This window comes from Typopeltis vanoorti, chromosome 13, assembly GCF_054136105.1.
Source record: "Typopeltis vanoorti isolate ZY-2024b chromosome 13, IOZ_Tvanoo_1.0, whole genome shotgun sequence".
NCBI classification, from domain to species: Eukaryota; Metazoa; Arthropoda; class Arachnida; order Uropygi; family Thelyphonidae; genus Typopeltis; species Typopeltis vanoorti.
The window spans coordinates 63,849,067-63,865,554 of record NC_143561.1 but is presented as its reverse complement, the minus strand read 5'-3'; the positions used below and the strand labels follow the sequence as shown (position 1 = coordinate 63,865,554).

Here is a 16,488-nt window from a genome sequence, read left to right as displayed (position 1 = left end):
TCTTATATATGTGTGTTGATCCTATACATGAAAAGTTTAAGAATCTATAAACACATCAGTGCCATGTGTGCGTGTGTGTGTGGGAAGGGAGGTGCATATGAGAATTGAGAGATAGAAGTTTATTGACTTTTTTTTTTTGGATGAGTTACAGGTTGTAGTTGTTTGGAAATACTTCATGAGGAAGGCTGTTCCAGAGGACAGATAGATGGAATAAAAGAGGAAGAGAAGCAGGTTCAGTGTGTTTGGAGTTGTACACTAAAGGGATATTGAACAGCTGCTGCTCTTGTATTATCAGGTGCAACAGATAGCAGAGGAATGATGGTTGCACCTGCTAACACAAGTTTAGCATTCCTTTTTTGGAATAGTCTCAGTATGTGATTGCTTCCACACATTGGGATAAGCACCAGCTATGCATAAAAGATTATAGAAATGATGCAGACAGGTATTATCTCTGGGACATAGTGTTTGAGACCATCTGGAGAGATACCATCGAGACCAGAAGACTTTTTAGTGTCCAAGTTATTTCTGATGTCTTTTTTGTCAAAACACTACAGTGCCAAAAAATTCCATCTGTGAGATAGAGGTTGAAGTGAATTTGTAAGCGAGGGATCATCTGTGAATCGAATTGCTCTCTTCTGAACAGAATCATTTAGTGGAAATGTAATTTTTTAAATAACAGCTTCGTACATATATATTTCACTCTATATGTCATGAGCTTCATTCGGGAAGAAGGCAGAAGAACCGGTAACAACATTTAAATTTTTGAATACATGAACAACTCATACAGCATGCATAATAATATCAGTATCTCAGTTGCAGCTGTACAGTAGGAGGAAACACTATTAAAGTTCAGAGATGTGGGTTTAGATTTATAATTAATTAATTATTAAAAAAATTATAAACAATTAATAGCTATGACTTCCCAAAACTTACAGATAGGCATACAGTATGTCTGATTAAGATTAGGATGGCGACATAGGGCTTCAGAATTTAAATGTTGTTACCAGTTCTTCTTTCTCCCTGAATGAAGCTAATGACATATTGAGCGAAATCTATAGGAGTAATAAATTCTATTTAGTTTTCTCTTATATGTGTGAATCCATTATTTAAAAAATTATGCTACGTCTAATGTGGACGTCTATTAAATGTCTAGTACTGTTTAGTTGGTTTTATGTGCTCCACCTAAACATGTGAGCAGTATTCTAAGGATGGGTGGATTTGGGATTATATCAATTTGGGATTTGGCAGTATAAAGTTAAGATTTGTGTTGGTATAAAATAGCATCTTGAACCAAAGAGAATGCCAGTTTTTTTGGATGTTGAGGATGCTGTTAGTGTGATGTGTTTATGCTAGGTGAGACTGGAGGTAAATGTCAGTCCATGCTGAGATCTGATCCTGTCTGGTGATTTATATATTACTGAGAGTAAGAGTAGGTGAGCTGAGATCTCTTTCATGAGAGAAAAGTCAAGACTGCATTTTGGTGGTATCAAAGATAACCAGATTATCCTTGCCTGATTGAAGGATGCCACATAGATCAATGTTTAAAATTTTGTTCATAGATGATCTTAAAGCTTGGGATGTCCTGGCACTGCATAATGTGTTAAATGAGTCGGATGAATGGAGAATCTGCACAGCTGTGAATTGGATTAGTGGTGATTATAAGTAGGTCATTTGTATACAGGAGAAAGAGAGTAGTTGATTGGACAGAGCCCTGAGGCACTCCTGCAGTGGTGGTGAAACTCAAAGAGTGAGAGCCATCCATTATGTCATGTAGTGACCAACTAGAAAGAGAGAGAGTCATTACCTAATGCCAGACATGATCAAAATCTCTGGAAATGATTCTCTGGATGATGATGATGATCAGCTTCCGAGAATGCTGAGAATGGATGCCACTAAGGAGATGAGGGCTAGATTTTTCTCTCATAGGGTGGTGCCTGATTGTATTGGATTGCCATTGGATGTTGTGAGTTCGAGCAGTGTGAATAATTCGAGAATAATTATAACTGGTGCATGTAGTATGTGGTTTCCTTCGATGAGTCCCTGACTCCCTGGAGGTCTCTCTTAATAATAATAATATTTTCTGATGTCATTTTTTATTTCTTTTCTAAGTAATTTTTGCATTTACCCAAATTCTATATTGTCTTTGCTACTTCTGTGTGTCCTTGTCCTTAATTCTTCATTTTTTTTATCAGATCAAGTGTCCATAAATTAAGTGTTTCTCTAAAAGAGAAAAGATGGTGCTGAGTTTTTTCAGTGATGTCTCTGGACTCCCTGGAGGTGTCATGTAATAATAATAATAATAAATTTTCTTTTTCAACTTTTAGTAACTTCTATTATTGTTGAAGCTATTTTTTCCATTCTATTAGATAAGCTTGATTCATTCATACTTTTTTCCTTCAGCTTCCATTATTTCCTCAATTTGTTTCTTTATTGTTTATTATGTCATCACTTTCTAGTATGGGTTTTTTCATTAACAGATGCATTTCTCTCCCTCTTGATGATTATTTTTTTTATCCTTCCTCTCTTACTAGCATATGATGACGATCATATTTAAACTGTATGATTATATTTAAAATATAATTATATTTTAAATATACTAGATTATATTTAAAATGTATTTATAACAGATATATCTGGTATTTCCATGTTGTTCACATAATATAATCAATTTCGTTAAAAATGATCTCCAGGTTCATTTTTGTTTAGTTCACTTTTTTAAAAAAGTATTTCCTGTATACAATCCCTCGCTTTCTGCCAGTTCATTAAGTTCTTCTCCCCTCTCATTCTTTGGCCCATACCTTGCACACTTAAAGCACTTTCTCCCTGTTGTTTCCTACCTACTTTACAGTTAAAGTTGCCCATTACAATTTCTTCATCTGTATAACTGGAAGTGGGTGCATATATTTGTATTATGCTTAAATCACACTTATTGATTTTCAATCTTCTTATTTTCACTATTAAGCACAAATGCTTGTAGTGTTTCCATTTTCTTTGCCAGTTTTTTACACAGCTCTTCTTTTTCTTCTCCTCTCATAGTTTTTACGTTATAAGTACAGATGTTTAATTTTCTTCCCAGGGTGTTTCTTCACAGATGTACTATCAAGAAAGGACCTCCCATTTTGGTTTGAGTCAATTCTGTCATTAGTATGAGAAGTAAATGTCGCATTTGAGATAATATGCTTATTTTGGCCTTGGCTGGTACAGCCTTCAATTTTTATCAGTTTTATTTGTTTGCAGGTGGTGGTGGAAGAGAGGAGGTATTTGGTCAGTCATTCCACACTCACCAGGCATCTTGGGATTCAGCCTACTAGTAAGACAAATACCTTAGAGAGAAGGCAGACTCTCATTGCATGAGGCGAAGAAATATAGTAAAATAGAAAAGATTCATCCCTGGCCCTCGAATACTCTAATAGTAATGGGTTAAGAAAGAAAAGAGTAGGGATCAGTATACAGATAATATAACAGATATCATGGTCCAGCATCAGATATCTTGAGTTTGCCACTCCCATACTCCCTACAGTGAGCCGTTCAGGTCATTCCCAAATTCCTCCTGCCACAAAATACTTTTGCCGCATTTTTTATGGGGATTGGTGATGTATCCTGAATGTCGGAAAAATCTTTATCCTATTTAAAGAGAACAGTTTGTATGATTAGATCTTGTAATTGATTCATTGCATTGTCTACTATCATGGATGTAGTTTTGTTTCTGCTCAATATCTTTTCCATGTGTTTTCTTCTTGCAGTATGTTTCTCATCTACAGTAGTAGATTACGTAAAGGTTTTATGGTTTCCCGAGTTTTCAAAATTTTTTGTAAGACGTTTTTTTATTATTATTTTTTTTAAATATAAACAGTACAGGCAAGAATATAACATGATTATCTTAATGTATATTGCAAAAATAAAAAGATTATTAATTAACTTAAGGAATTCACAACATACACTAGAATATAAATTAAATTAAACTTTAATATATATTTCCAATATTTCGGCAACATCACATTGCCATCTTCAAAGGAACTTAAAATAAAGAAACTTGTATGCAGGCACTACACACAGTAAATGAGAATGAAGCAAGGAAGCTATTGTTTTTCCTAAAAGTCCTGATGATGCCCCTAGCGGGCTATGTAGGTATTCTTGGCCGTTGGGCTGAAGGTCTCCTGATGTAAGTCTTCCAAATTTGGGGCAGTCTCATGCAACCAAATTTGTTGAGGTTTTCCATGTCTCTTAGGGCTGAGGCTGATTCCATGAAAAGCCTTTCAAATTTGAACTTGCTACGGTGTATTATGGCTTTCTTCCACTGTATTTATTCTGTGGCATGTATCCAGAGCATGGTCTGCAAGATCAGAGTGGCTATACTGGTGAAAACGGATGTAGTCCTTGTGTTCTGAAATTCTGATATTCACTGTCCAGCCTGTTTGGTCAAAGTAGGACAGCTGAACAAGGGACCTGGTATACACCAGGTAGGTCTAGGAGAAGTGGTTGGTCTTTAGTGGAGCAGATAGGGGATGCCAATTTTCTATATGGTCTGTAACAAGAGGTCAAGGCACATTTTTTTTAAGATTTTGGTAATTTTTTCCGAGGTGCCTCGGATGTAGGAAATGGTGATGGATTTAGAATAATCCTTGTTGTGAAGGGAAGGAAGGTTGTGGTTTACTGGTTTCAATATTTTTTGGATTTTTTTTGGGGGGTGGGGATAGCCATTGGCTGAGAAAGTGTTGAGGATGTGATTTAGTTCAGTGGTTAGGGCATTGTCATTGTCTATATTGTTGTGAGGAGGGTGGGATTGTTGGTGAATGTATCTGCCTGTATGGATGGGTTTTCTATAAACTGAGAAAACCAAGTTCCATCAGGCTGGCGGGTGAACGTGTCTAGGAAATGGAGGGCTGTTGGTTGTTTAAGTGTGTTAAGAAGGAGAGGAGCGTATCATAGCCATGTGGCTAAATAGCGAACACATCATCAATGTAGGGAAGCCATATGGTTGGTTTTTGTGGGGCAGAGTTTAAGGCTTTCTCTTCAAAAGTCTCATAAAGAAGTTGGCCAAGGGTAGGGAGAGTGGTGAACTCATGGCTGTCCTCTCTATTTGTGTGTAGAATTTTCCCTGCCAAACAAAATAGCCTGAGTTCATTGTGAACTGAAATAGGGGTGAGATATCGGGAGAAATTTAGCATGGACTAGCTCTAAGGTTTCCTTGAGTGGGACATTTGTGAATAAGGAGGAGATGTCAAAACTGACCATTATGTCAGTATGTTGGAGTGTAAGGTTTTCTATGCTGGCTTTGAAGTGGACCGAGTTTTTTGTGTGTGATGGTGTGTTGAGCGCTTTGGCCAAATGTTTAGCTAATGTATATGTGGGGGAATCAATGCCATCCACTATGGGACATAATGGCACATTTTCTTGATGTATTTTTGGGAGTCCATATATATATTGGGGAAGGTGGGGTATTGAGTTAAATGGTTTTAATTTGTTAGTAACTTCTACAGGCCAAGAAGTGACTCTCTTAAGGAGCCTATGGAGTTTTCTGATTTGTGAGTTGGTAGGATTGTATTCAATAGGGAGGTAAGTAGCCCGATCTAATAATAGAGCATTAAGCTTACCTGTGTAGTCCATTTGTTTGAGTACTACGGTGGTGTTTCCCTTATTTGCTTTGGTGATTGCTATTTATTTGTTTTTCTTCATTTCCTGCAGAGCTTTATATTCACTATTGGATATGTTGGTTTTTGGTGGTTTTGCTTTAGCGAGAACACAAGCTAAATCCAGTCTAATATTGTTGGTGATGTGGTTTGGAAGGTGGCGGATCCAGCATTCAATCTGGATCATTATACCCTCAGCCAGTATTTTTCTGGTAGCAATGCCGAAGTTGTGGCCACGTGAAAGAGCGATGAGTGCTGCAGGCTTCAACGTAACTGAAGAAAGGTTGACTATAGTGTTGGTTGGAAGTTTTGTTTCGGAGGTGGAGTTCTTTTTTAATTTCTCAAATTTCTTGATATATTGACCCTGTATTTTCTCAAATTCTTTATCTGCCACAGTGCACAAGATGTCATATAAAATTGACCATGATTGAACTTGTTATCAATAGCTCTTCTACAAGCGCCCAAATAGCTTTGTTTGCGTCAGCTAGGAGAACGTGTTGTCAAATGGTTAGGGCATTGTCAAATGACAGTGCCCTAAACTTAATCACATCCTCAACACTTTCTCAGCCAATGGCTATTCTCCCCCCCCCCCCCCACCGAAAAAAAAAATCCAAAAAATATTGAAACCAGTGAACACCCCCCCCCCCCCTTCACAACAAGAATTACTCTAAATCCATCACCATTCCCTACATCCGAGGCACCTCGGAAAAAATTACCAAAATCTTAAAAAAACACGACTTGACCTCTTGTTACAGACCATATAGAAAATTGACATCCCTTATCTGCTCCACTAAAGACCAACCACTTCCCCTAGGCCTACCTGGTGTATACCAGTTCCCTTGCAGCTGTAAGCTGTCCTACTTTGGCCAAACAGGCAGGACAGGAATATTAGAATTTCAGAACACAAAGACTACATCCATTTTCACCAGTATAGCCACTCTCGTCTTGCAGACCATGCTCTGGATACACGTCACAGAATACGATGGAAGAAAGCCATAATAATACACCATAGCAATTAATTATAATGAAGAGCCAAAGGCTTCAATTCAGCGACATGAACTTATTTAAGTTAAGGGATATTATATCCCATATTGTTTCTTAGCCGAATAAGAAACTCAGAGTTTCATGCCGAATATAGAAACTGTATAAAGTTCGGTGATTCCAAGCGTAAACAAATACCTGGATAGTGCAGCAACTGACCCTTGAAGGTAGTGCAAGCTGAGGTAACTCATGTAAAAGGTGGAGCAAGCTCTGATCACTATTCTTGATATTTACCCATAATGTGAACTTAAACTGTATTATTGTGCAACATTATGAGAAAAGGTCACTACCCAGACCGGTTTCAACCTTTTTTGAGGTCTCATCAGTGAGTAGGTAGACCATGTCAATACCAAGTTTGTAGCGAACAGAAATTACATCCCTTTAATGAGAATTGCCAAAAGGTGTCCTATTAAAGTATTAATTATAATGAAGAGCCAAAGGCTTCAATTCGGCGACATGAACTTATTAAAGGGATGCAAGTTCTGTTTGCTACAAACTTGGTATTAACATGGTCTACCTACTAAACTAATCTGTTCAAATGACAATGCCCTAACCACTGAACTAAATCACATCCTCAACACTTTCTCAGCCAATGGCTACCCCCCCCAAAAAAATCCAGAAAATATTGAAATCAGTAAACCACAACCTTCCTTCCCTTCACAACAAGGATTATTCTAAATCCATCACCATTTCCTACATCCGATGCACCTCAGAAAAAATTACCAAAATCTTAAAAAAATGTGAATTGACCTCTTGTTACAGACCATATAGAAAATTGGCATCCCCTATCTGCTCCACTAAAGACCAACCACTTCTCCTAGACCTACCTGGTGTATACCAGGTCCCTTGCAGCTGTAAGCTCTCCTACTTTGGCCAAACAGGTAAGACAGCGAATATCAGAAATTCAGAACACAAGGACTACATCCGTTTTCACCAGTATAGCCACTCTGGTCTTGTAGACCATGCTCTGAATACATGCCACAGAATACGGTGGAAGAAAGCTACAATAATATATTGTAGCAAGTTCAAATTTGAAAGACTTTTCATGGAATCAGCCTCAGCCCTAAGAAACATGCCAAACCTCAACAAATTTGGTTGCACGAGACTGCCTCAAATTTGGGAGACTTACATCAGGAGACCTTCGGCCCAATGGCCAAGAATACCTACATAGCCCGCTAGGGGCATCATAAGGACTTTTAGGAGAAACAGTAGCTTCCTTGCTTCGTCCTCATTTACTGTGTGTAGTGCCTGCGTGCTCGTCTTTATTTTAAGTTCCTTTGAAGATGGCAATGTGACGTTGCTGAAATATTGGAAATATATATTAAAGTTTAATTTAATTTATATTCTAGTGTACGTTGTGAATTCCTAAGTTAAATCATGTATAATCAACATATAAACCTTTCTATGAGAAAAATAAATTTCAAAATGATATTTGTCATATCCCCAGGTACGTTATTTAAGAAATATAATTTGATTCTTACTCTCTTGCAAAACTTCTTTTTAAATAATTGTTTGTTTTTTAAACTGTGAATTATTTGTTTTTAGATATATGGTGAAAGTATGCACTTAGTAGGAGTTACAAGTAGTTTGATCAATACAACATTAGTCTATAACTCAGAGATTCAGCATCTAGTTCCAGAAAGCTTTCGTGATATGCAGGGGACCCTCGATACTATGCTGAGTGATGCATATGTTTATGGAAGGGAATGGATTGGAACTTCAGTAAGAAGGCATCCTTTTCATAATTTTTATTTATAATGTATTTCTGGATTTGTGTGCCTGCAATATTAGTAAGAAAGCATCCTTATTTACATAATTTTGATTTATTAATAGACTTTTAATCTCCCAAATTGCAATTCCTGTCCTTTTATACAAAACTAAGACTTCCTGACAAAATTAAAAACTTAATCTCTATATTATTTAAATTAAGGGGATATTAAATCCCACATTGTTTTAAAACCGAATAAGAAACTCAAAGATCGGAATCAGAGTTTCATGCCGAATATAGTAACTATAAACGTATCGGCGACTACTAGTGTAAGCACGTAGTTCAAACTAGGGCAACTCGTTGCAGAGGTGTAGAAAGTTCTGATCGCTATTCCTAGTATTTTCCATAATGTAAAACCCATCTCCTAGGAGATGTATGATGTTATACATTATGGTGGGATGTCACTACCCAGACCGGTTTCGATCTTTATCGAGATCTCATCAGTGAGCAGCTAGACCAAAGTATAATACTAAGGGTATAGCGAAAAGAACTCATATACTCTGCTATACGAATTGTCAAAAAGGTGCACCCATAAATTATTTAAAGTAAAGAGCCAATAGGCTTCATTTCGGCGATGTAAAACATTATTTAAATTAAGGGGGATATTAAATTCCACATTGTTTTAAAACTGAATAAGAAAACTCAAAGATTAGAATCAAAGAGTTTCATGTTGAATATAGTAACTATAAACGTATCAGCGACTACTAGCATAAGCTAAAGCACGTAGTTCATCGTTTTGCAATGAGTTGCCCTAGTTTGAACTACGTGCTTTAGCTTACGCTAGTAGTCGCCAATACGTTTATAGTTACTATATTCGGCATGAAACGCTGATTCCGATCTTTGAGTTTCTTATTTGGTTTTAAAACAACGTGGGATTTAATATCCCCTTAATTTAAATAATGTTTTCCATCGCCGAAATGAAGCCTGTTGGCTACTTTAAATAATTAATCTCTATAGTATACTGATATCATAGTCAGTTTTCATATTTAATCTTTGTTTACAAATGTTACTCTAACTGAAACTCCTTAGTTATCACAAACCTTCCCTCCCAACATAGTTAAATTGTTTGACTTCATCATCATCTACACCTAGCTATTTTGCCTGCTGAAATAAACTGTACAAACAAATAAAGTTACTTTGGAGAGTCCTCTTTTGCTTCTGTTAATGAATTTCTGTGTTGACCATTAAGAAAACATCTTATTCTCATGTGTTTTCACTATCCAGCTCCACCTTAAAGATTCTTTACCCTCTTTTTTAACTAAAACTAAAATCAACAGCTTTCACCCTCATATCAACTTCACTATGGAAGTAGAAAAGGACAGAAATTTAATCTTTATAGACATCCTGCATTCCTTTGGATGTACAAATTGCCTCTGTTTATCATCTGTGCCCCCTAAAATTTGATGCATCTCAAAAAAAAAAAATTTGTTTTTTTGAGATGTAATAAAAACCTTGGGGTGCTTAAGTGTCAAAGCTGTCTAACTGAGAGTTGGCCTCCACGCAGCCCTTAAGGAATGTGGAGAACTGACCAGGGTTTCAGATCTAATGTCCAGTCCACACTTTCTTGTGGTGCACCCTGTTAGATATCTACCTGGATGCTGAACAAACAAGGATGGGCTGGCGATTTGAGATTTAGCCAACCAAAATTGTATTCATATTGGTTTAAACCACAATGTAAAATGATGTTACAACATGACAAAATTTCATGCTTGTGGGGGCATCGTCCAGTTAAATCCAGCACAAAGTCAGCTACTGGAACAAATTCCAGAACACATCTCAACAGCATTGAAAATTGGTACTATCAATGGAAAAGAAATGGAGCTAGCAGAAGAATTTGATAAGTATCAGATTGACATAATAGGTATGACTGAAACGAAGAAGACAAAAACATGTGCGATCTTTTTAAGCATCAGTACAAAATGCTATGTTCAGACAATAACATTCTGGGAAAAGAAGCAGTGACTATATTATTCAACACTAAATACGGGATAATCTTCTTGAATGACAGACAATATCAAGTAGAGTGATGTGGGCAGATATCAGAATAAGGAACTGGAAAATGAGACTTATTTGTGCCTATGATTCCAAAAGTTGTATGGAAGAAATAGAGATTTTTCGAAGCATTAGAGAAGGCAACTGACACAGTGAAAAAGGAAAAGTTGGTCCTTGTTGGAGATTTAAACAGCAGAGTATGAGATGATTACCAGACATAAAAATGTTTTGGGAAAATTTGGCGAAAAAAGCAAAGCTAATAATAATGGTAAGTGTTTGCTAGATTTCTGATCAGGACATGAACTAGTTATTATTAACACCATGTTCCAACATAAAAAGATACACAAATTCACATGGAAAGAAGATGCAAGGAATAAGAGTCTGTCTGATGCAAGGAATAAAAGTCTCATTGACTATGATGAGTATGTAGAATTTTCAACCAAAAAAAAAAAAAAGATTTAAAAATAACTGACACGTAGCGAAATTAGTCGGTAAAATCATGTGTAATATTATAACCTAATAAAACCCATTGTCAGTTAGTTTAAATTTCATTGACTATGATAGTGATTTTTTCCCACTGGTTTATGACATAAGAATATACAAAAAAATTAAAATAAGTGATCACTGTTTAGTTTTAAGCAAGATAAAATTGAATTTCATATTGGAAAGAGGGGTATGTAAGAAAGTTTAAAAATGAATCAAAGTTGAGCAGCTTTCAGAAGTGAACTGTAGACTCAAACATTATTGGAAAAAAAAAAAAAAAGAAAGAGTTTGAAAACAAGAGCCAAACCTTACAGATTTAGTGGTAAACCCTGAAGAAAACATTGATTGATTTAGCCAGACAGGCATGTGGTGAGGTAGTCTGTAAGGACAAAAAATCAGAAAGCTGTGGTAGACTCAGGAAGTTAAAGAGGCAGTCAAGGAAAAGAATTTGTTGACAATAATGATAAAAACCTTGCATTGAGCTCATGCTTGTCCCAGCTCTCAGAATCTCACTAGAACTCAACAACATGCAGTATATTTGTGTAACAGAATGGCTTCTTCCCACAGAAGATACAGCTTATTTTTTGCTCACACAAGCCTGTTCCCAACACCCCAGAACTGGTACAGAGATTTCCAAGATATTAAATAGAAAAAAATCACTTGATATGTGAGGATATTTGAATATCTTCATATGAAATGAGTTTGAAGTGCAACAAAAATTCTCATGTGCCTCTGTGTCAGCATTTGCTGCTCTCCCTCCCCTCTTCTTCTGCAATTTTAATATGAATTCCCCTGCAAGAAATTTTTTTATAACAGAATGGCTTCTTCTGTGGGAAGAAGCCATTTTGTTACACAAATATATTGGATGTTGAGTTTTTCAGGTTCAAAAGATTTTTTGAACCTGAAAAACCATCTTGGCTTGCGCTAAAATCGTATTTTCACCTTCTTCATTTAGAACAGACTCCTATTTAATGCATGTTATGGATATTTTACATTGATTTATTCCATCAGTCCATGACAGAAGCAAATTTTTCATCTTCTCCATTACACTTCCATGAGTACACCATCTCAGAGGCACTAATACAAACTGATGATTTGAAGGACTTTTTTGATTTCCTAATCAGAATTTCAATTTGTGCAGTTTTCATTTTTATTTGCACAGAAAATAATTTTCCTTTGTTATTTAAAAAATTTTTATTCTTGTTGAAATTATTTCTCATTATATTCAAACTGGCATTATCTCCCCCCCCCCCATGTATTACAAAAGATTAATACAACTTTATTGTACCTCTGTTTTCCTCTGATCTTGAAAGAAAAATAATTTTGTGATATGTTTAAAAATATTTTATTGTGATGGAAGATATATTTGAAAAACTCAATTTTTGACTGCTTTTTTTACACAAGTCATTTTCATCAGTATTTACATAAAAACCATTTCATCTTTTTCATCATCATTAATTTTAGGTGTGTCAGGTATTATGACAGTACAATACCATTAATATTTCATTAGTAGTTGGATACCAACAGTTTACATTCAAACAGATATATAATTTATCTGATTTGATCAGCTCTTTACTTCTTCTGAAGAATTCTAATAACATCAACCTTTTTATATCTTGGTCTTGATCTTTTTTTCTTGCAATTTTTGTTTTAAACATTTGTTTTGTCCATATTTCATCTTTCATTTTGGTTTAAGTACTGTACCTTATTAAGCTACCTCTGCATATACATCCTTAAATATTAATAATATCCAGTTATTTTCTGGTATCTTCATTTTTAGGTGCATTTTGCAAAACTTGGCAGATAGGAAGAGAAGAGGTGATTTAATTATGACATAAAAGTTAGCAACAAGAGCCTGTTAGATATAGAGGAGTTATTGCTTACAGTAATAAGGGAGTGGGAAAATGAGAGAGAATCACTGGAAGCTGTATAAGAGTTGCATGTGTGAAATGTATTATCAGGATGGGTAGTGAAAATAAAAACATGGATACCATTCGCTACCCATGTTTTTGCCTTTTTTTTCTTCTCTTTTACTGAATCTTCTGACTCCAAGGAGACTTAGAAACAGTATGAACACTAATTTGGTTTGTGCATACATACATACTTCATTCCTTAACTTTGACTGAAAAATTTTTTTTTTCTTCAGTGCCAGAAGCTATCTATGGAACTGCTAAACCACAGAAACTTATGTATTCATTTAGAAGCTCATGATAAGTGCTTATGGTCTAAAGTTAAAAAGCAATGGTATTACACCTAAACATTCCATTCATCCAAAGCAGATAGGATCTACAAGAAAACAGAACTGGCAATCTTAAGAGAACATATCTCAGCCACTAGATTAGAACTTTCAAAGCTAGATCGTGATTGTGCACTGTACATAGTAAACTGGCTATGTTACCACTGCAGACTTATGGGATATTATTGATAGATTTACATACAACAAAGCCACAGCTGTTTCTAATAAAAATAAATATAATTCAATTAAAAAATTCAGCTTGCTTCAAGAAAAACATCAAAAACCACTTTAAAATTGTTGTTTATTTTGCCTTATCCCCACAGGACATTACAATGCACATTGAAAAGGGAATATGCCATCTTACATGAGACTCTGCACAGACTTCATCTGTATTCAGACTTCAGCTTTATTACTCAAAACTAAATTACCACCTTGAAATATACCGAAATTGGAATTAATGGCTCTTAAAGAATTACGAGATAAAAACATAGTAATAATTAAGGCAGATAAAGGAAATGTAGCAGTGGTTATGAACCAAGATGAATATGTAGGGAACATGAACATCCTAATAGAAGATTTTTACACCTTAAACTGGGATCCCACATGTTATTATGCATATGACATGTGGAATTGATCAAAAAGTTATCTTATTGGCCAGAAGAATTTAAAAAATCTTCATTGTCTAAACATTTGTTACTCCAAGAATTTATCGTGCACAAAAAAAGTTATTCTGTTACAGCCAATTGTAGAGATTCCTGGATCTCAAACTTGGCAAAGTATCTGTTGAGCCTGGTAGCTCCATATATATAAGAAAGACTCAAGTGGCAAAGTTACTCTGTGAGTGCAACATTAAAGTGGCTTTTTTGTCATTGCATAAAATCTCCACATTCTTACAGTCACCAAAACCTCCACATCATCCTATGAAAAAAAAAAAAATAGTCATTTATGAGATTCATTGCACTTGTGGCATTTGCTATGTAGGCCAAACGGGAAAGTCAGGAGAGATCCACAGTTCTGAACACATAAGAGACATCAAAAAAAGAAGACAGCATAACAGAAGATTCGGTATCCCGTACAACTACTACAGGCCATCAAGTAGTTTGGCAACAAAAACAATGTCTTATATTGATCATAACTGTTTTACAAGAAAGATCAAGGAAGCCTCTGCAATGCTGCAGATCCAAGCACAATGTAGCAAAAATCAAGGCTCGGTCCCACATCATGTTTGGTCTGCTTTCATTAAAAATCTAACTGCCACGGACCTAGGATATAACACGTACGATACTACAGAATGTGACAGCAGCAACTACATTGTTTCAACACATATACAGTAATTAATTTAATGTTTTTATTCTAGTTATTTATATGTATGAATTGTGAAGTTCTGATAACATCTAATATGTGTAATTAATTGTACAACTTTTGCTGATGATCCTGATGAAGTAAGTCTGATAACTTATGAAACTTCATCATCATGAATTTCCTTATGTTTACCCTCAAAGGGTGTTCGGGTTACTAGACAGAACTACACGATTGAGTTTACATTATTATTAATCTCGTATCAACAATTTTCCTCCAAATCAATCTATTACTTGTGAGCACTCCAATATTGTCATATCTAACATTTCATGCTTCTGAGGCACTTCTGACTGAATAAATCCACCCAGACTTGATCTTCCTCTGGGTCTCTTTCCTGCCATCTTGGTTTCAAACATCTGTTTTGCTAACCTTCCTTCACCCTTTCTATTTAAGTGGCAAATACCACCTCAGATTAGCTCTGCTGACACTGAATGCTAATAATGTCAATTTCTTTCCTGATATCTTCATTTTTAATCGATTGTGTCCTTAATGTCATTGGTTCACTTCCCTGATTTTTTTTAGAATCCTCATATCTAGTCTCTTGTCTTTAATCAAGTGCTTTATTTCTAATCCAACTCTCAGATTCATAACTTAAAACTGATTTGCAGACTTCTTGTATACTGCTAGTTTGGTATTTTAGCTAATTTCTCTCTTATTCCATATAAATTTATTCAGCTGGCTATCCACCATGCCAGCTTTGCTTGTTCTGTTGTCTGTTTCCAGATTTAACCTACCATCTTCACTAAAAATTGAGGTGAAATATTTTACTTGTTCTATAGGATCTCCATTCAGAATGCAGCTGAAGTTTTCTGTGCTCCGTTTTCATGGTTTTGGTCTCTTTGTTGCTGATTTTCATGCCAAATTTGTTAGTTGTTATTCAATTTAGTTAGAGAATCCTGGAGGCTTTCACTAGATGTGTTTAGGAGTACAGCATCATCTGCGACATCATCATCATGATGAATAAGAGTAGAGATAATACATAGTATGAGAGAAGATATGAAAGGTCTGTTGGAAGAATCGGGAAAGAAATGTGAAAGAGTAAAAATTGTAGGATTACTACCTAGATATGATAGCACTGAGTTAAGGAGGGCAATGATAGCAAATGATTTCACGTGCAGGCTATTTAGAAGATATGGATGTGAGTTTTTAGATGTGTGGGGTGTGTTTGATGGCAGGAAAGATTTGAATAAGAATGATAGCCTGCACTTGAATTCATTTTGGCATCAGAAACCTGGAGAAATTACTTCTTGGTATGAGACCCAATGTCAGGGAGTCAGGGAAACTAGATCATCGAGGGAGGAATGGGAAAAATATGCTTTGGATTCGGACCTTTTAAGTATGTCTGGGGAGGGAAAAGAGAAAATTCTAGAACAAGACCAAATAGTTTGCATATCTAATTATAAGAATTAATTTATTATGCCTATGCACAAATGCCAGGAGCATTAGAAACAAAGGGGTTGAGTTTGTTACTTTATTGAATACAATGTGGCTTAAGATTGTTGGCATTAGTAAAACCTGGCTATCAGAATCAGATATGGTAAGTGGGATTGAGTGTAACAGATATACTATTTTTAGGAATGACAGAAGAGATAGGAGAGGAGGAGGAGTGCTACTAATGATATCAGATGACTTAAGTCCAGTTAGGGTAGAAATACAAGAAAACAATGATGGTAACAATGTTCCATGTAGCGATAAGTTTGAGTCTATCTGGTGTGAAGTGGAGGTTAACAGAATAAAATATATGGCGGAGTGTTGTTACAGACCTGGCAGCTCAGTTGTAGGGGACAAAGAAATGCATTGCCAATTTAGCCTTATGGGCACCAAGCTAATGATCATTATGGGTGACTTTAATTTTCCAAACATTGATTGGGTAGAAGAGAACTCTCATGATAAGAAAGAACTGGAATTTATTGAATTGTTGCGAGACAACTTTCTCAAGCAGCGTGTGAAAGAAGGAACCTGAGGTCAAAGAGTGTTGG

The 16,488-nt window shown here is 35.7% G+C and overlaps 1 protein-coding gene across 2 annotated transcripts in view; it reads left to right on the top strand.

Moving 5' to 3' along the window:
* LOC150100223 (transmembrane protein 245) overlaps nt 1-16,488 on the top strand; it is a 282,836-nt gene that overhangs the window by 89,770 nt on the left and 176,578 nt on the right. For both annotated transcript variants that reach the window (XR_016549228.1, XM_090402358.1), the window contains exon 7: nt 8,217-8,393. Coding sequence is in view for 1 of the 2 variants with exons in the window: in XM_090402358.1 (XP_090258484.1) it covers nt 8,217-8,393 (177 nt within the window). In the remaining variant the exon portion in view is untranslated. The remainder of the gene's footprint in view (nt 1-8,216; nt 8,394-16,488) is intronic.